General features: G+C 45.3%; 1 protein-coding gene across 1 annotated transcript in view; it reads left to right on the top strand.

The window, feature by feature from the left end:
• The window catches only part of PDZRN4 (PDZ domain containing ring finger 4), a 469,963-nt gene that overhangs the window by 183,944 nt on the left and 265,687 nt on the right, over positions 1-20,332 (top strand). The window contains exons 2-3 of the mRNA XM_069228854.1: positions 9,736-9,983; positions 19,717-19,819. Coding sequence (XP_069084955.1) covers positions 9,736-9,983; positions 19,717-19,819 — 351 coding nt within the window. The remainder of the gene's footprint in view (positions 1-9,735; positions 9,984-19,716; positions 19,820-20,332) is intronic.

Raw genomic sequence — 20,332 nt, 5'->3', positions numbered from 1 at the left:
CCTGTGACTGTTTGTCTCATCTCATATAAATGGGAGAGACAGTGATATCCATGTGGTGGCTGAATTTCAAAATGCAGGCTTCCCTGTGTGTCCACATTGTATCCTCCTAGGAAAATATTTTATTTCATAGAGCCTCCTTATTCTATGTTATCCATGTGAGCACACTTTTAAATAGTTTTAAATAGTTGAGTCCAGGATGTGCAATGTACAAGCACCTCATATTTTGGGCTTTAATAAACATTGCTCCATCTCTAATAAGAATATAGGCCACATCGTCGTTGGGTGTGAACCATGAATGGTTTGAAAAACAATCAATTTTAATAAATGTCTTCCTATGTAGCAATATAATTTGATGTACCAAGGTAAAACGTTTTGTATGTCAAGGAAATGCACTTTTTTTTAATTTTTAAGAGATTGTATCATATTGTTACATTATTTTTGTTGCACAATATACATGCCAATCTGTTTTCATAGCTCGTCTCATGGACAGACTCATAGCATGAAATCAAGCCCATGGCCTGGCTCTGGCTCCACTCGTCCTCTTAATTTGCCTGCATGCCTTTCTTTGTGACTCTGGCTTAGTACATGAAGCTGTCAGTCACTTTATAAAATGATTTGTTAAAGATGAAAACTAAAAACATGCTTCTTAGCAGAGACAAAAAATGAATGCAGTGAAAATACATTTGAAATAAGTGATCCAGGGCAGGGACTCCAGCCCATTCTGTTGAATTTGACTGTAGCTATGAGTTCACATGGAGAACTACCAGGCCTAGGTGAGGCATGCAGCAACATAGCTTCAGCAGGGTGTTTGGGGTGTAACTCCTTTCGAATGCATTCTTGGTTTGTAGTTGATTCTGGATGCCCCGAGGCAGGTTTGCAGTGTCCGTGTCATTATTTCTCATCTTTCTCATTTCACTAAGAGGTTTTTCATTTTTCATTTTTAGATTAGAATCTTAAATATAATTAGGGACCACTTTAACAAAAATGTAGTAAATCTGTACGTACAGATGTAGTCCTTGAATGGGTGCACATTTTCTACTTTTTGGAATTCACAAGCATTGGCAGAAGTAAGCTTTGAAAGCTGCACCAGTCTCAAGTTTAAATATATTGCACAATTGCTATCAAATGTACTTTTTCATTTGTGGTTTCTTTCAGTTTTAACAGAAAATGGCATATATGCAAATAGAAAATGCACTAACCAAGAACAATAAAATCACCTGTAGCAAAGTCAGCCCCTACCTATCAATCATTGTTTAATCAAAAACTGATGGCAGACAATCCCACGTGCAAACCTGCATTACTGCATCCTATAGAAAAATCTAATGTCAGCAACAATGTTTTCTACAAAATTCGGCTTTAAGTTGAGTAAGGAGCCTAAATCACTAGCTCACTTCCAATATACCTCTCCTAGAACATTTGAAATGGAATGTCCTTGCATCACTGAAAGCAGCCTCATACACATGTAATATACTTGTGTCCTCCATTACATGCTGATGCCACATGCACCCTGAGAAACTTCAAAACATCCCATCATGGCTGAGAACTAATCAAATAATTGCTTTAGTTCCTTACATCAGAGTATCTCAATAATTATCACCCTGTCCTTTACCACATATTCCTTGAGAAGTGCTGCAGAGGCAATTCATCATGCTCACAATAACAAATATTTCCGCTTGCAACCCTCTTTGTCTGACTTCAGGACCTGCAGCATCAGAGAAATTGCTACCTTCCAAGGTGGCAACAACACCCTTCTCTTTATGGGGATTACTCCTTCCTCACAGCCATGAACACCAAGACAACAAAACACTTATCATTACCTCCCGTCCCTCCCTCGCCTTCCTTTTAAACCAATGAGGCCTCCCGCCTCCCCCCTGGACCCTCCCTTCCCCTTTTAAAACCGCCCCCCACCCTTATCTCCTCCTGTTTCTTTTGTCTAGCCCACGCTAGACGTTTTCTTTTCCCTTACCTGCACGGCGGGGCCTGGAGGTCTACGATGGAGGCACTCCTCGGGACGCGGAGCTCCGCGAGGAGTGCTGCAGCTGGTCGCGTCCTGTGACGAGCAGCCGGGCTGCTCGGGAAGACGCGGATTGGGGGCCGGCTGACGGGGTCTGCCGGCCCTCTGTGGCTGGGGCGTCGATTTCCGGGTTTCCGTGCTGCAGAGCGGCGGGGAACTGCGGAATGGCGATTTTTGGACGAGGTTCAGGTAGGACGGGCGTTCTGCCCGCTGTTTTATGGCCAGGGCTCTTCGACAGTTATGTTTGACCTTTTAGAGGTTTGGTGGATTCCTAGGAAGATCTCTACATGGGGAGTATGCATTTTATGGGTCTGGCAGAGAGACGGAGGATTGTCTCCTCTTCCTCCTAGGAGGAGGAGGGTGCTGCTGGAGTTTCCACTCCTGGGGGGTCACAATTACCGGATAGGGGTACTCCCCTCATGTCTGGAGTTGAAGTGCAGGAGATGATTGTGGTGGCGGTTACCAGGGCTCTTCACGCAGGGGTGGCCGGGACTGGTCAGTCTATAAATTCTCATACATCGGCTGCTGCACGGAAGTCCTCATCAGATAGTGTGGGTGATGAGACCCCTTCTACGTCATCTGGGGGTAAATATGTATCCAGTGAAGAAATGTGGGAGGTGATGGCACTTGTTCGGGACAATTTGGGTTTCCCAGTGTTTCAACCTTCGAACTCGGATTCTCGTTTGTTTCCACAATATCAGACGCCTGCCATGTTTGCCATGCCTTTTCAGGGACCTGTGAAGGATATGGTATTTCAAGAATGGAAGGATGTGGATAAAGTTCAGGTTCCACACTTCCTGCAGAAACTATATTTGCTTGAGGGGGAGGAGGTGTTACCTCCTTCGGTCCACCTGGATTGAATTCTGGCTACCCTGATTGGCAAGACGGCAGTGAATCCGGAGGATTGTGTGCCGACGGATGCCTCGGACCGTAAGGTGGATTCTGGTCTTTAAAGGGCGTTTGCCGCTGAGAATCTGGCGCTAAGGGCTGGTATATATTCGGCTTATGCGGCCCAGTCGTTGGTGCAAGACTTTGATATGCTGGCGGTGGCTGTTCAGGAAGGGGCTGAATGTTCAGAGCTCCTGGCTGGTTTGGTGCAGCAGGCCAGATTGTTGGCGGATGTGTCATCGGATGGGGTCCGTACTTCGGCTCTGGCCTCTGGTGCTTTGATTGGGGCTCGTAGGTCCCTCTGGTTGCGTTCATGGGAAGCTGACCCAGGGGAAAAGGCGGCCTTGCTGAGACTGCCGTTTGAAGGTCGTAGCCTGTTTGGGGTGCAGTTGCCATCCAGGCTTTCCAAGGCATTTAGAGCAAGGAAGCATGCTTTGCCTTATAAAGGGGTTTCTTCTTCCAGTGAGGGGTGGAAGAAACATTCCCGTTCTTCTCCGAATATGGGTTCCCACTCCTTTTCATTTAGATGACGGCGTTTTCAGCCATGTTTTCCCCCTAAGAAGTCGGCTCCTACGATCCTGGGTGGATTCAGTAGGGGTCCTGTCATTCACTGTGGGCCTAGCATAGGGCCGGTTGGGGGAAGGCTAAGTCACTTTCTTTCTGCTTGGGTGGAGAGTGTCGACGATCGTTGGGTGCTAGACATTGTGGACAATGGTTATGTCATCGATTTTGGGGTAGTACCTCCAGATTCAGGGGGACGTCCCACCCCTCTACCTTCAGTGGGGTCACGGAGGAGAGCATTGTTGGACGGAGTTCGGGACTTGCTGGTCTAAGGGGGCCATTTCCCGTGTTCTGCTGGAGGAACGGGGTCAGGGCACTTATTCGGTCTTGTTTCTTGTGCAGAAAGTTTCAGGGGGATTTCGTCCAGTGCTCAATCGGATAGATGTGAATGCTTGGATCAGGACGGTGCATTTCCGCATGCTGTCTATTCAGACTATATTTCCTTTGGTCAGGCATGGGGATTTTCTAGTGTCGCTGGATCTGCAGGATGCTTACCTGCACGTGCCTGTGGCGAGGTCTTCTCAGAGTTTCCTGAGGTTTGCTGTGGATCAGGAACTCTACCTGTTTTGCGTTCTACCTTTCGGTCTAATATCTTCTCCTCGAATTTTTACGAAGGTGCTGGCCCCCCTGGTGGCTTTGCTGCATTCAGGGGGGTGTTTATTCATCCATATCTGGACGACATCTTGATTCATGCCCGGTCACGGGTCCTGTTGCAGAGGCAGGTGGCCCGGGTTCTGGGGGTCCTGCAAATCCAGGGGTTTTTAATCGACTGGGAGAAGTCAGATTTAGTTCCGTCCCGGGATCTGGTTTTTCTGGGGACTCGATTTCGGACTCTTCTAGGCTTAGTGACGGTGTCAGAGAAGAGGTTGGGTGTACTATCGTCCTTGGTAGAGTTGGTTGTATTCATGACCGCACCACGAGCTCTTCTATGGTTTCGTCTGCAGGGTCCTTTGGCGTCGGTAATATTTCTGGTTCCTTGGGCGCGTTTCCGTCTCCTGTGCTTGATGACGTGGTTCTGGAGAAGGTGGGCGCCGGGGTCCGTTTCTCTGAAGGACAGGGTTCAGGGGTCCGGAGTGTTTCACAGAGATTTGCAATGGCCGGATCTACTGTGCTGGGTGATTCCTTCCTCTCAACTTTTCTCCCTCCGGAAGTCTCTGTTTCTGCATCTGGTTCGGCTTTGGGGGCTTCCAGTGCTGGGTGTGTTTGCGTCAGCAGAGTATGCAAAGTTGGCTCGCTTCTGCTCCCGTTTTCGGTGTCCCCGGGCCTGGGAGGTGGACGGGATGTCATGTCCTTGGCCGAGGGGTCTTTTGTATGCATTCCCTCCATTTCAACTTCTCAGGGCGTTTCTGTTGAGGGTGAGGGATCTGGGTTCCAGGGTTATCCTGATTGCGCCTCTTTGGCCACGGGCGAATTGGTTCCTGTTGTTAGGGCTGATGGCAGAAGGGAGGATGTGGCCTCTCCCTCTTTGTCCGTCTCCCCTGGAGTTCCCCTGCCTCCCAGCGGTGTCGTTGAGGAGGTTGCACTTGACGGCCTGGAAGTTGTACGACGTGGCTTGACGGGTCTGGGGGTACCGGTAGCTTTGTGTTCTCCATTGCTGGCTTCCAGGCGACGTTCCACTTTACTTTCCTTTGGTAGACAGTGGCGAGTTTTTTCTTCTTGGTGTTTGACTCATGTGTTGGATCCTACCTGCGCGTCTATCTTGGAAGTGATGCAGTTCCTGCAGGACGGTGCACAATTGGGTTTGTCGGTAGCATCTCTGAGGGTACAGTGGGCGGCGATTCCGGCATTCAGAGGTCCATGGCGTATTCTTGAGGATGAAGGGCACTTGATGCCTAGATTTTTTCAAGGTCTGGTTAATTTGTTTCCTCGCCCGGTACGTTCTTTTCCTTCATGGGATCTTTCTTTGGTTTTGGATGTTTTGACGGTGGCCCCATTTGAGCCATTGGGGGACTGTGATTGGCGCCATCTGTCCTTGTAGACGTTCTTTTTGGTAGCCTTTACTTCGGATCGTCCGGTGCCTTCCTTTCTTCCAAAGATCAATTCTTCGTTCCATTCCCGTCAGGTGGTTATTCTTCCTTCATTTTGTCCAGAGCCCTCCTCTGGGGAGGAGGTCCGTTTGCATTCGTTGGATGTACGCAGGGCTCTATTGGAGTACCTACGGGTGGTGGCTCCTTTTCGTATGGGGGTTTCCCTTTTTGTTACTTTCGGTCCGGCACGTGAAGGTGAGAAACCTTCCACGGCTTCCTTGAGTCGGTGGGTGAGATCTTTGATTTTGTTGGCCTATTCCTTGAAAGGGGTGGTTCCTCCTCAAGGGATTCAGGGTCGGTCTACCAGAGGTATGGCGGCTACGGTGGCCGACCTTCAGGGGACTTCCGGGGTGGAAATTTGCAGGGCCGCCGCTTGGGCTTCTCCTTTGACGTTTGTGCGTCATTATAGGTTTTCGGACTTGGGTAATTTGGAGTCGGTTTTTTGGTCACCGTGTCTTATCCTCTATGAGATAATAGGGGTAGGGTGTTTTGGTGTCCTTGGTGCAGGATATGAATAATAGTTCTTGCAACTCAGTGTCCGTCTCCTGTGTTTTTCTTGCTATGTCTCATTGGTTTAAAAGGAAGGCGAGGGAGGGACGGGAGGTAATGCTTCCATTTTCTTACGATAATGGCATTACTCCTAGTCCTACTCCCTCGCCTTCCTTTTCCGTTCCCTCCCGCCCTCCCGGTACGGACTGTCCGAGTTGCTGCTTGGCTTGGTTTTTGTACAGGAGGAGATAAGGGTGGGGGGCGGTTTTAAAAGGGGAAGGGAGGGTCTAGGGGGGAGGCGGGAGGCCTCATTGGTTTAAAAGGAAGGCGAGGGAGTAGGACTAGGAGTAATGCCATTATCGTAAGAAAATGGAAGCAATACTCTCTCTTCTCACATGTGAATGTGGAAAAGTTCTCAAAATTATTTGTTTAATATTCCTGAGCAACCAACATACATTTTCCTAAAGGATCATTCCATGTTCTTGTTCGTATCCATCAACAATGAGGCACTCAACATTTTCTTCTCTCATCAACAATTTTCATTCTTTTTCTGGAATATTATGAGCACCTCCTTGGTGTCAACAAAGTCCTCAATCACTAGTGTGGTAATGATACACAAATCTATGTAAAGTATCATAAGCATGCTACTTCATCCTCTAAATATGGATTCCAAGCTGAAATCCACCCCTACAATTGCATAGCTGGTACTCCCCACAGACATGACCACCCAACTCTACATCTAAAGACATCTCACAGTCATTAACCTTGAAGGATTTCCTCCTGAATCACCCTGTGAACCAAATTACTCAGCTTGTCATCAGTGATGCTAAACTGTGCTCAGTCTGTAACATAAACCTTGCTTACATGACTTAAACTTTCAAGGAAACCTCGAGGCCCTAATCCTGTACTCTTTGGTTATTTCTTCTGCTTTAATTAGTGGCATTCACGACTTACCTGTAGCTACTCTGAAAGGCATACTACATTCTGCGAATGTACATTGTCACCTCAATGTGCTTGACAGACATGTTGTGTTCTAAATATGGGTTACAAAATTGTCACCCCATTGGAGTTCATAATAGAACATCAATAGTGACTGGGGTGATAGTTTTGTAAACTATATTTAAATTACTGCATTTCCATCACACAATATTCTGCTAATGTTATTCTGACATGCAAGCCCTCAGCTCCAAAGCTGGTCAGACTTCACTGGCTTTCCTTTCACCTCCTGCAGCACAAGGGTGTCACAAGCAGACAGGTCTCTTTGCTCCAAGCCCATTCTTAATGGAGCCCCTCCCCCCCCCTCTGTTACAAAACGTATTTGTTATTTAACAAGAATGGACCCTGCAAAATTATTGTCCTGGACACACCAAAGCTTCTGACAAGACTGCTATAGCATCACGAATAAAGCAGTTATGCTGGAGGAAACGCACTACCTCCAAATTTAACGCCAACACCTGAGGCCAATAACTCTTCTAACGAGAACTACTAAATTGCCATAAATAAATACATTGTGTAGCACACTTTTCAGCCTGTGCCCCAGACAGCAACTCAGTGCCAGCCTCGAAAATGGGCTCACCCCCTTCCAGTTACAATTCAGAAAACAGCTCAAGACTCATCTTTCAAAAGAACATGCATTCTAGGGCCTTGAAACACTGCAGACTTGACAAACCTCAGATTGTATTGAAACTCAGCCTAACCTGATGCTCCGGTTTCTTGCCTTAATCTTAATTTCTCCAAGTCCAAGTCTTCCCCTATACAGTCCTGGGATTCCCCCTTCCATTCCTTGGTTTTTGATTATACGTGGTACTTTTTTCTGGGGTTTGCTTGGTTCTACAGGATGTGTGGTGTGTCTACTTCCCCTTTGCAATGGCGCCTGGGTGATGGTGGCCATGCTGGGGGAAGCATTGCGAGTTAGCTAGAGAATAAGGTCTAACAGGAGGACATGGAATCTCATGTGCAAGGACTGGATCGTGGAAGATGGACAAGGAGGTAATGGGTTATTTTTCATCTCACAGACCTAGGCCACCAGCCCCCCAGTTCATTAATAGTTGGTGCTCTAGAATGAACCCAAATGAATTAAAGTAGAGGTGTGTCTTGAGCCCTAATACTAAGCAACCACTCAAAATGGAAATGCTACATAACTAGTGTGAAATCTGTTCTAAAGCGTGATCTACTGGCAGTGTCATAATGAATAAGCACTGCAAAGATAGCTTAGGTTTGTTTTCACACAAACGTGTTTCTTCAAAATATCTTATTCGTATTCAACTTTCAAGTAAGTTAAAAAAAAGCCATTCATTGGGGTACGTATGTGATGTGCTGAGTGAAGTGCAGGTTTAAAAGTTAAAACATGACCTGCATTTCACCTGCAGTGCAGGAACATCTTAAGGATTTGGGGGGCCCTGGACCAAGCATATTTGGGGGCCCCTGTTCGAACAGCTTTGAATTTATGATCCAATTTCAGATCTGTCATGGCTTGTTGGCTAGGTCACTGACAGTACAAAGGCACCCAGACCCAAACTCTAAATGTGTTTACATCTAATATTCTGGGTTAATGATGTGTGCTTTCAATATTGTAAGACAGGAGCAGGTCACTAATATATATTACTGCAAAAACTCTCTATTACACTCTCCCACTTCCCATACGAATCCTGTTTTGATCTAAAAGAAACTTTTTTATGGATCTTGCATGAAATATAAACACAACATTTCTCTGCAAAACTTCTGTAATAGGCTCTCACATATCTCTCACATTAAAACGAAATTAAAGGAAAGCAGTATCTAAAAAAAACCTGGTTAAGAATTATTAACGATCATCAGGGCAAGACTCTGCACAATAGAATTGGCTCTCAGAGGTCCTCCTTAAAGGTTGGGGCCCTGGGAAAAAGCCCACTTTGCCTATGCCTTAATACGCCTCTGATGCTGTGGGAATATATATGCAACACATATGGCTTTTGCACAATTTACCTCCATGTGAAGCAGCCTAAAATAATCTATGTTCTAAAAAAACAAATAGCTTGGTATGTATCAACCAATGTAAACATTGAGAACACTTTTGCCATTTTACTTTGAAAAACATCCCCTAATCTAAAAAAACATGACTTTGCTTTACGTTTTTACTGTTTCTTATAGTTCTATCAAAATCTGTTTGTCTCAGCTATGTTAAAGGGTGAGACTCACAAGTCATAGATGCAAAAGGCACATAAAAGAGCAGCAATGTTACATTCCCAAGAAGTAACCAAAAAAAACGCCTCAATGCCAGCACTATTAATTGGCAGCTTGGAAAACCATTTTGTTGATTAAACACTGAATCCTCTCGGAGACTTTCGCTAAGTCTAGCTATTATGTTCCAGCAGAACAGTTTAAACCTTTCATTTCTGAATAAAATATGAAGTTCAGGGATAAACATTTAGAGTATGTGCTCACACTCCATGCCAAATGAAAAGTTGGCAATCAAATTCTGACTGTACTAATTCAATGTATTTGCAATTTTTGATAAACAGCAGAAACACTATTCTAAGCTGTAAATGTTTAAATTGGTTTCTTACCGCGATTTCTTTTTATTTTACCATAGCACAAAGCATTAGGTTCTGAGCCAAATCCTTATCATGTGCGCTTGGCTGGCCCTTAACTAACAGTTCATTATACTGTGGAGTTGAATGAATTATTCATAACGTATTAACTGATGGGATGAACAGTGAGACATTTTGTGAATAAAAGTTACCAGTCGTTTTTGACATTTACTTTTGTATCCTTCAGGTCAACGGAAAGGATCTTACGAAAGCCACCCATGAGGAGGCCGTTGAAGCATTCCGCAGTGCCAAAGATCCGATTGTTGTGCAGGTTTTACGGCGCGCGCCCAGAGCTCATGGAACCTCTCAAGAAGCGCAGCACGTCACTGTTAGCACCCAAACGGATATCACCTTTGAGCACATCATGGCGCTGGCTAAGCTGAGACCATCTACTCCTCCGGTACCGGATATCTGCCCCTTTCTTCTGTCAGACAGGTACACATTTCACAGTTTTGCTTGCAAACTGCTCTAGTCTTTGCCCTCGTAACCGGAAAGAGTTTGCCTCAAGCTGGCCAACTGTACTGGACCCACAGCGTTATGGGCAGTGTATAGAAAGTTGTTGGCGGCCGTTAACAGTCCCCAGAATAGATGGTTGTTTTCCTAGTCCTCCAAAGCGTGGGTCCCTGTTACTGTCCACTTTGTTAACTCACGGGCTAAGTTTAAAGTGCAGCTCCATTCTTTGTTTATTCTTTCAATAATTACTTATTGTGCGTTTTATTGAAAATTTGGGGCATTATTATGCTGTTACCTTGTGTTGGGGTGATCTCTGATAGCTGGAAGTGAGTTTTTGTATCCTGGACATTCAAGGGCTGGGCCCACAGATGCACAAGGGCAGCAGTTGTGTCTCATCGAGCTGCCATGTGTTCTTTTTGATTGCTGTGCTCTACAACTCCTGTCTTGTACTTCCTTGGCGCCGAGGTCTGACTTGGGAATGCTTCATTGCCAAATGACTGAGGTAATTTAGAGGCTGCTTAGTTGCACAGCAGCACACACTTTCGCCTTGGGGTCATGACGTTCTTCCGGCTTTAGTTCAATTGTGAGTTGTGTTAATGTTAAAGAGCAGTTTTATGCTTTGTTTTTTATTACATTTTTATTTATTGTGAGTTTTATCAAAATTCTGGACAGGAGACAAACCGGCCTTGTAGTATGTAGTATGCTTCACTCTGTATTTGTTATCTACCAATGCTTACTTACTACTGTTTACTTTCAGGTTTGTGAGTTCTTCACCGTTACACGGGTAGAACTTATCTTTGGGTTCTCGATCTAACGGGAGGCAGTTCAGTTTTGTACTTCAGGCTGTAAGGTCGTGTTGTGCCTGCCATGGACCCTTATTAAAAACTCAACCTGGAAACTTTCACTCCGTGTCTGAGGACCCTTATCATTACCACTTTGCACCCCTACAGACAGGTTAAAATGATATACCTCAACACTTGTGGAAGAGCATTACCCTTGGAAATTACTTCTAGAAATAAATTAACTAACCCTCAAAATTGGTTCACAGAGGAACTTAAATTGTTACAGTGGATGCTTACGTGCATTGAGAGGGCATGGAAAAAGCCTAATACTGGGGCTAAATTAGCTACACTGAAGGACGTTAAAGAAGAGGACAAGGTGGCAATCTTCAACTAATTCAGAAATCTGTTACACATTAAAAGGAAAATTGCTCATCCCTCATTATCCATGTTGGTCGCTCTGCTAAAATACCTAAATAATGGTATAACACCAACCATGGCTAATTTCAAAATTAGCTCCTCTGTGTCTGTTCCTCTATACCCAACTGTTAGACCTGACAGCATTAGATGGTCTTTCTCTCGAATTTGTGCCTGCTTCTCTCCATTTTCTAACTTTGTTTTGCTAGCTTTAGGACTAACCAGTGTTAAAGTGCGTGTGCTCTCGCCCCCTAAAACATGGTAAAATTGGCTCATACTCAGGTGGCATATTTAATTGACTTAAAAAAGTCCCTAGTAAAGTGCACTTCATGTGCCCAAGGCCTGTAAATTAAATTCTACTAGAGGGCCTGCAGCACTGATTGTGCCACCCACTTAAGTAACCCATTAATCATGTCTCAGGCCTGACACTGCAGAGCCTATGTATTGAGCTTTGCACTGCCATTTCGACCTGGCAAGATAAACACTCTTGCCAGGCCTACACCTTCCCTTTTTATAACTATAAGTCACCCTAAGGTAGGCCCTATGTGACCCACAGGTCAAAGTGTAATGTATTTAAAATGCAGGACATGTACTTTTAAGTTTTAAGTGCCCTGTAGTGAAAAACTCCTAAATGCATTTTTCACTACTGCAAAGCCTATATCTCCCATAGGATAGCATTGGGATTACCTTATTACAACCTAATAATTCACAATTTGGAAGAGATACTTTTAGAAAGTTGGCATTTAATTACTTTAGCCATTTGGTGCCTACTGCCTGTCTCCAATACACGTCCGGGGTGGAGTGATATCTGGACTTGCACATTCCCTTTAGACAGCCACACACAAAAAGAGTTTAGGTGTGACTGATAAGTCATCAACATCCTTATGGACTATCCTGGGTAGGATGGCCGGGAGGGGCTGACACACGTGAAAGGGCAGTGTCCTGCCACACACAGCGAGCTTTATATCCCCCGTAATGAGTCTAGAGCCAGAGAAAAAAGGGAGGGCCTCTGTGCACTTCAAAGACCCTTCTTTGAAGGCTCCCATATTTCAAAGGCACAACTGGGTATAGGTACTGGACCTCTGACCTCCACCAATTCACTACTTCTTGATCTGAGGACATTCTGCCAGCAAGGAGGACCGCTGTGCTGCTGAAAGGACTGTAACTCTGCTGGACTCTTGCTATGCTGTGCTGACCTGCTGTCTGCTGCCCTTCTTGCCTGGGAGAGGGAGGACTGGACCTCTATCTCTCCAACCCAGAACCAAAGTGACTCCAAGGGCTTGCTAGCTTGCCTCCTGCTCTGAAGTTTCACGGACACCAAAGACTTACCTTCCATCTACGAACAGAACCTGGACTTTGCTTACTGTAAGACTTGCTCAGCCAAGTGGTACGAACCGAGCCAACGGCCCTTGGAAGCACTGCATCTGCCAGAATCTGTGCACCACTGCCATTGACCCAGTCAGACCCAATGCTTCACCTGTTGCGAGATAGGAATTAGCACAGCACTGCTGCTGCAGGCACTGGACCAGCGCATCGCACTTGGAACCACCGCCTCACCTCCAAAAACACTGCTTGGAAACCAGCGCATCTGCACCACTGCATGGACAAGATCGACACAGCACTCCTCCATTGTGGATTCACCCAGTGCATCACATTTGGAACCACTCTGAACTGGCACATCGCACTCTGAACCCATGCATGGCTGCACATGTATGGGGATATCCTTCGCAACATCCCAACTGCATTGGGATCATCAATACATCTTGTGCTATGACAAGGATTAAGATAGTTTTGCTCTGTGGGTCGTGCATGGGTCCTATAGCTGGCCCATGCTCCATTGTCAGTGACATGAAGTCTTGACTTTGTCCCCGTCCATCGCAACTAGATATCCCAAAAGATGCTTATTGCTTCTAAGTGCTCCTTGCACATTTATTCTTTAAAAGTTCAAACCTTAACTTCTGTTTATGTTTATTGGATTTTCATTGTTTAGGTCTTGCTTTGCTCATAAAAATATTATCTCTTTATCTAACCTTTTGTGGTGCTTTCACTGGGTTACTGTTTCAAGTATTACACAAATACTTTACACATTACCTCCTAAATTAAGCCTCACTGCTCTTTGCCAAGCTACCAGAGGGTGAGCACTGGTTACATTTTAGAGTGTATCTGACTTACCCTGACTATGTTTGTGGTTCCTGCTTGGATAGGGTGCATACCTCTTCCAACGAGAAACCCAATTGCTAACACAAACCAAGTCAATTTGGGTTTACTAGGAGATGACTTGTAGTGAGCCCTCTGTTCACTTTCTCATTTAGAGAAATCGTTTTGAAAAATCCTGTAGGTGTAAGTCAAATTGGAAACCCACAATGTATCATTAGCATCCATGTCCAAATATAAGTATGATAGATCACTGTGCAGAAATATATCTACAGTACATGATTAACAGCTCCTCCTGTGAGGGCTTGATTCTAGCATTCTTGAAAGAACCTGGCTGGCTCCTCTTCTGAAGAAAGAATTGATGTATTATTTACATGACCTCAAAGTTTATTGGCCTATGTAGAATATCTCTTTGTTGTTGAAAATGATGGAGAAGGATGTTAGCCTATGCAATATCTAATGTGTGCAGCATGCCATCTAGTGTTCATAGCTTTCTATCTATGCCTTCCTGACCCCCACTGATTGATTCAAGCAGTGGCTGCGGATCACCACCTTGAATTCCTTCCACTCCATGAGCCCATTGGTGGCTGAGCCCCTACTAACCTTAAAATACCCCAAGATGACATTGTGGAGAGAATTCCCATAGTATGCATCTTCAAGGACGTCGTGTTAAGCCTCCACACCAGGATTACTGGGTGATCGTCAATCGTCTGGAACCCCAGCAGCAATGGGCTATGGTCAGAGAGTGTGTGACCATGATATTCTGAATGGGTAGCGTATTGGCTCAACCTGCCGAGACAAAAAACACACACTTTTAAGTCTGATCTTCCCAATCCAAGAGCAGCACAGCAATGGCCAGCCACCTAAACATATAATGAAGAACATTGTCATAAGCCTGACTCATCCAGCTTCCTGGTAGCAGCCAATTGTTGAGGGGCAAGTCCAAGCAGTTCAGTTCCATGGGCATTGCTCAAGCCACAACATAGCGTGCCACCCAGGGATTTATTGGGACTCTAATGAGGACACCCGTGCAACTTCCACCTTCCTGTCTCTGGCCCTCAGCCAAAGCATCCCCCACGTGCTCTGTAAACCGCCCTGAGGCAGAGGGCTGCATGTCTACCATGATGCAAGTGGTAAGAGCCGGTGCCTCCAGCAACCATGTGCCAGAAGGTGGAGATGTCAGAGAGGGGCATATCTAGTAAACAAACACATTTGAGGTGCAGCAGTTCAGATCAGGTCATCAGCCGACTGTGGGATTACCTCTAGGAAACCCCCACCATCCACCAACTAACCCAGAGATTCCGATTCCACAGAATGGTGAACCAGGCTCAAAGTCTGACACACATGGTTCTGTGATCTCCTCCAGTGCTTGAAGCGTGGCCACTCTGTCTTTCTCTGCATCTGAACTCAATGGTTTTGTTAGTGCCTCACTTCTAGTAGCTCCTCCAGTGCGTTTCCTAGGTTGATGTTTGGTCTCACCCCCTATGATCCGAGGAGCTGGCGGGGCAGACCCTGCTCTGTTGTCATTCAGACATTCCCACACCGATTTAGGATCTTCACAGAAGTGCATGGTGCCAGTCAGCATAACTTTTAGTTATGCTGGGAACATTAGTGAGTACTGTAGACCCTCCTCCCAGAGTGCCCCCTTCACCTCCAAGAAGGAGGCCGTCTTGACCAGTACTGCAGTTGTAAAGTCTAGGAACAGGGACAACATTCCATTACCAATAGCGAATGGGCCCCTAGCCCATACCATCTGCAGGATCAAGTCCATGTCCCTGAAATGAAGTAGCCTGGTCACAACAGGACCCTATGTGTTTGCACTAGGGCAAAGAAGGGCGGCAGGTGATTTGGGGCAACTTCTGTCCTGAGCTATTGTTCGAGGTAAGATACCTTGTCTCGGTCTTCTGTGTCTTCAGGGAGCCCCGCAATTTGTACATTGTTCTGTCAATTGTGACACTCAGCATCTTCAGCTGGATGTTTGAGGGTGTGTATCTTATTGCTCAATTCTGTCACCTGTCAAGTCAGTGCCAAGTGGTCATGGCACAGCTCGTCGAACACTGTCTCCACATACTTTACCCTACTTGCCAACTTGTGGTGGTATGCTTTCAGGAGTCCCAGGCCAACTAAGACAGCACTTATGTCTTACTAAAGGGTTCATTTAGTATCAGCTATGGCTGCAAGGATCTTATACAGTTAAAGATGTACAGGAGGTAGAATGGGCTCGGTCCCATCCACTTCCTCTGGCGCAGGCTGGGAGGAGTCTCTGGGGCCCCCTCATGTGCCAGGCGGCCTAGCCCTTGGTTTCCCCATTATCATGGGGATCTCCCCTACTGGCAACAAAGCTGTGACTGACAGAGCAAAGTTCACAGGGTCTACACCCTTGTCTGCACATCCAGGTCAGTCCACCACTGCTTCCAAGTGTCGCACAGGTGCCTTCCTCATGATCTGGGGCAGAGGGTATCCTTTTTGGGTCTGGCGGGCTCTGAACCTATCCCCAATGTCCAAAAGCAAGGTCAACAACTCTTCAGGCCACTCCAGGGCAGATATTCTAGTTTTGCAGGCATATAAAGGCCCATGTGTCAAGGATAGTAAGCAGCCCATTGGGTAAGTCTTTTAGGGATCAATAATTGGCATACCAGAGAGTAGGCTCTGATCTGGAGCTCGTGGTATGCGTATCTGGGTTATAGGTCATCCAGCACTCCTTCACCAGGGGCCATATAGCACTACCAGGTTTGCCAACTGCTGCTATCATCAGAAGCCCTGCCATCTGTGACCAACGCCCCTCGTTCCTGCGTACCCAGCTCAAAGTGGGGGCTCTACACCAGGCACCGATGCAGCCCCGATACCGGGAGGCCAACCCTGGCCACCACGTTGGCCTGCCATTAGTGGTCCATCTGTGACACTGCCTTTGGGCTCATTCAGTCACCTAGCACCTGCAGCAAGGCCCTGGGGGGCAATAGATCAAGACCAGGCCACCAGCCGCTATGGCCCACCAGGAGGTAAGGTGATTTCAAAGCTTGAGGGTGCCCAAAGCCAGCGCATTGTCGAGCAGGTCCACAGATCTGTGGAAGAAGCATTTGTTTCCCCTGCAGTGTAGGTGTGGAGCGAGTGGGTATAGCTCCTCACTGGAAGGGCAAGCAGTGAAGTAGGTGGGTGGTGCCGCCTGGTGTAGACTATTTGCCTCCGGTCTGCAGTATCACCACATGGCCCCTCAGGCAGGCCTTGGTGCTCCCGGCCACAGTGTTGACTTGGGGCTCAGTGTCACCCTCTCTTCACAGGCCAGGAAAAGGCAGCACCAGTAATCCAGAGTGATTCCCCAAGGCATGCAGCCCACCATCAGCAGCACCAGTTCAGGCCACAGACCATGTCTTTCAGTGCCTCAGACTGGGTGGCTGTCCCTCTAGGCATCCAGGGTCACCATTGGCTGTGGTCCCCCACCACTCATTAGCCCCAGGGCACACGGGGGTTGTTCCATGCTAGCAGGAGCCACCCCAATCCCAGAGATTGACCCTGACCACCACTGTCAGTGCATTGCTTCGGGACCCACTGTCTCCATTTTGCTGAGGAAATCGGTCACCGCTCCGGTTCTCTGGCCCACCGCAGACTGCAACAGCTCCTCACACCACCTAGGAGCCCTCTCAGAGTCTCCACAGTCTACAGCCAGTCAGTCCTTGGGTCAAAGGTATCCCAGGTGTCGAATACTGCAGGATTTACCATGGGACGGAATGGAGCCAGGGAGCTACGCTTCCGCCATGTTTGGCTGCCAAGCCATGCACCTGCAAACCTTTGATACATACCAATATGAATCGCAACCACCCGCTCCTATTTGCATTTCTCAACATGTCCTTACTTTGTGACGCAGAAAAGCTTTTCAGACTCGCAGAGTAACTTTCATACTTTTTCGATTTGGAGTTGAAAAGGATTTAGTATCAAATCACAGATTTAGCAATCACAAAATAGTTTTGCACATAGGGCCATGAGTGCTTTAAAATTGCAGGTTAACAAACACCCTTTTAATAATGGCAAACCTGTGGATTATCTGTTTCTCATACATTTTATTCACAGCACACTGTAATAAAAAGCAGGTTATCAAAATAAAGTAGCATTCCCGGATATGATCATATTTCAGCTACAATGGAAGAAAGATCCAAGCTCCTCCTATTCTTAAAATGTTTGCATGTGTGCTACCTGTTTCAGGTTATCTTCATATGCCTTCATTTGCACAAATCTGAAACTGTGAAAATGAATCGTTTTGCATGAAGGAGTGTTTTTAAGTCAATTTATATTTAGAGCATTGTGTTTTCATTAGTCTACAATACAGGGAGTGCAGAATTATTAGGCAAATGAGTATTTTGACCACATCATCCTCTTTATGCATGTTGTCTTACTCCAAGCTGTATAGGCTCGAAAGCCTACTACCAATTAAGCATATTAGGTGATGTGCATCTCTGTAATGAGAAGGGGTGTGGTCTAATGACATCAACACCCTATATCAGGTGTGCATAATTATTAGGCAACTTCCTTTCCTTTGGCAAAATGGGTCAAAAGAAGGACTTGACAGGCTCAGAAAAGTCAAAAATAGTGAGATATCTTGCAGAGGGATGCAGCACTCTTAAAATTGCAAAGCTTCTGAAGCGTGATCATCGAACAATCAAGCGTTTCATTCAAAATAGTCAACAGGGTCGCAAGAAGCGTGTGGAAAAACCAAGGCGCAAAATAACTGCCCATGAACTGAGAAAAGTCAAGCGTGCAGCTGCCACGATGCCACTTGCCACCAGTTTGGCCATATTTCAGAGCTGCAACATCACTGGAGTGCCCAAAAGCACAAGGTGTGCAATACTCAGAGACATGGCCAAGGTAAGAAAGGCTGAAAGACGACCACCACTGAACAAGACACACAAGCTGAAACGTCAAGACTGGGCCAATAAATATCTCAAGACTGATTTTTCTAAGGTTTTATGGACTGATGAAATGAGAGTGAGTCTTGATGGGCCAGATGGATGGGCCCGTGGCTGGATTGGTAAAGGGCAGAGAGCTCCAGTCCGACTCAAGACGCCAGCAAGGTGGAGGTGGAGTACTGGTTTGGGCTGGTATCATCAAAGATGAGCTTATGGGGCCTTTTCGGGTTGAGGATGGAGTCAAGCTCAACTCCCAGTCCTACTGCCAGTTCCTGGAAGACACCTTCTTCAAGCAGTGGTACAGGAAGAAGTCTGCATCCTTCAAGAAAAACATGATTTTCATGCAGGACAATGCTCCATCACACACGTCCAAGTACTCCACAGCGTGGCTGGCAAGAAAGGGTATAAAAGAAGGAAATCTAATGACATGGCCTCCTTGGTCACCTGATCTGAACCCCATTGAGAACCTGTGGTCCATCATCAAATGTGAGATTTACAAGGAGGGAAAACAGTACACCTCTCTGAACAGTGTCTGGGAGGCTGTGGTTGCTGCTGCACGCAATGTTGATGGTGATCAGATCAAAACACTGACAGAATCCATGGATGGCAGGCTTTTGAGTGTCCTTGCAAAGAAAGGTGGCTATATTGGTCACTGATTTGTTTTTGTTTTGTTTTTGAATGTCAGAAATGTATATTTGTGAATGTTGAGATGTTATATTGGTTTCACTGGTAATAATAAATAATTGAAATGGGTATATATTTTTTTTTGTTAAGTTGCCTAATAATTATGCACAGTAATAGTCACCTGCACACACAGATATCCCCCTAACATAGCTAAAACTAAAAACAAACTACAAACTACTTCCAAAAATATTCAGCTTTGATATTAATGAGTTTTTTGGGTTCATTGAGAACATGGTTGTTGTTCAATAATAAAATTAATCCTCAAAAATACTACTTGCCTAATAATTCTGCACTCCCTGTATATTAGATTTTTAACTAGCGTCCAAAGATAGTATGTATAATTTAACACTCTCTTTTAGACTGTATCAGCTTGTTCCTCTTTTGGAAACAGGGTCTAGCTTTATTTTGCACGATTTGAATTCTACACTTATTACAACAGGGAATATGTAATCAATAATCATTTCATTTGGCCGTATAAATGTGTTTGATGGAGTAAAGAGTGAAGCAAATACTCTTTTTTCCTCTAAACCACTTGACAGAATAATGTAGCCATTTTATTCTTTCAGTGAGTTTCCCTTTCACAGTACAAAATACAAAATCTTCAATTATTTGTGCATATCTTAAATTACAAAATCTGCTTAATCTAATATTTGACCGTAGCCTCAATTAATTATCCTATAGTATGTAGTAAGTCAGTAAACAGTGTGAACAATGTGACACATACATTTTGTATTATTCTTTAATTAAACAAGCACATTTCATTTGTTTCTGTTTTGTCTCCAGCTGCCATTCTCTCCACCCAGCGGAACATGAATTGTATGATGGTAATGACTATCTGTCCAGCATGCCTACTGACGCAGATAGAACAGAGGACTTTGAATACGAGGTAAGATTGTCAGTTGTTTAGCACCCAGTTCAATATCAAATGATCTTTAAAGTACTTTCCACCGCAGATTGCCTCCATTTATGCCTATGAAAGAGGCCCCTATAACCCGTTGTGATGGATTACGCTTGCATACTATGAGGCTTTACTAAATAGATGGCTCTGTTCCTCATTTTAAATATTTCTGTTTCATTTGTGCCCAGCTCAGATGTCCTTTGGTGTGAATGCGTATGTAAGCAATACTAATGTCATTTATGATTGACATTTTATAATCTGCTGGCTAAATGTCATAATTGCTTTATTTTAATAGCATACAAGTCCTATTCCAAGTAATATGTAAAAAAAAACAACAACAAAAAAACGGATAACTATGGTTATTATAGTAATGCTTAAACAGAAAACATATAGAATTACTACTGGATAAACAACGGGATGTTATTAAGCGTCTAAATTGTGCTCATAGTTTAGAATCCTGGCAGTAGAATGCTGGTGTTAGATGCAGTTAATAAAATATTT

Source organism: Pleurodeles waltl, chromosome 4_1 (genome assembly GCF_031143425.1).
Source record: "Pleurodeles waltl isolate 20211129_DDA chromosome 4_1, aPleWal1.hap1.20221129, whole genome shotgun sequence".
In the NCBI taxonomy this organism is placed as follows: Eukaryota; Metazoa; Chordata; class Amphibia; order Caudata; family Salamandridae; genus Pleurodeles; species Pleurodeles waltl.
This window is presented reverse-complemented; position numbering and strand designations above follow the sequence as displayed.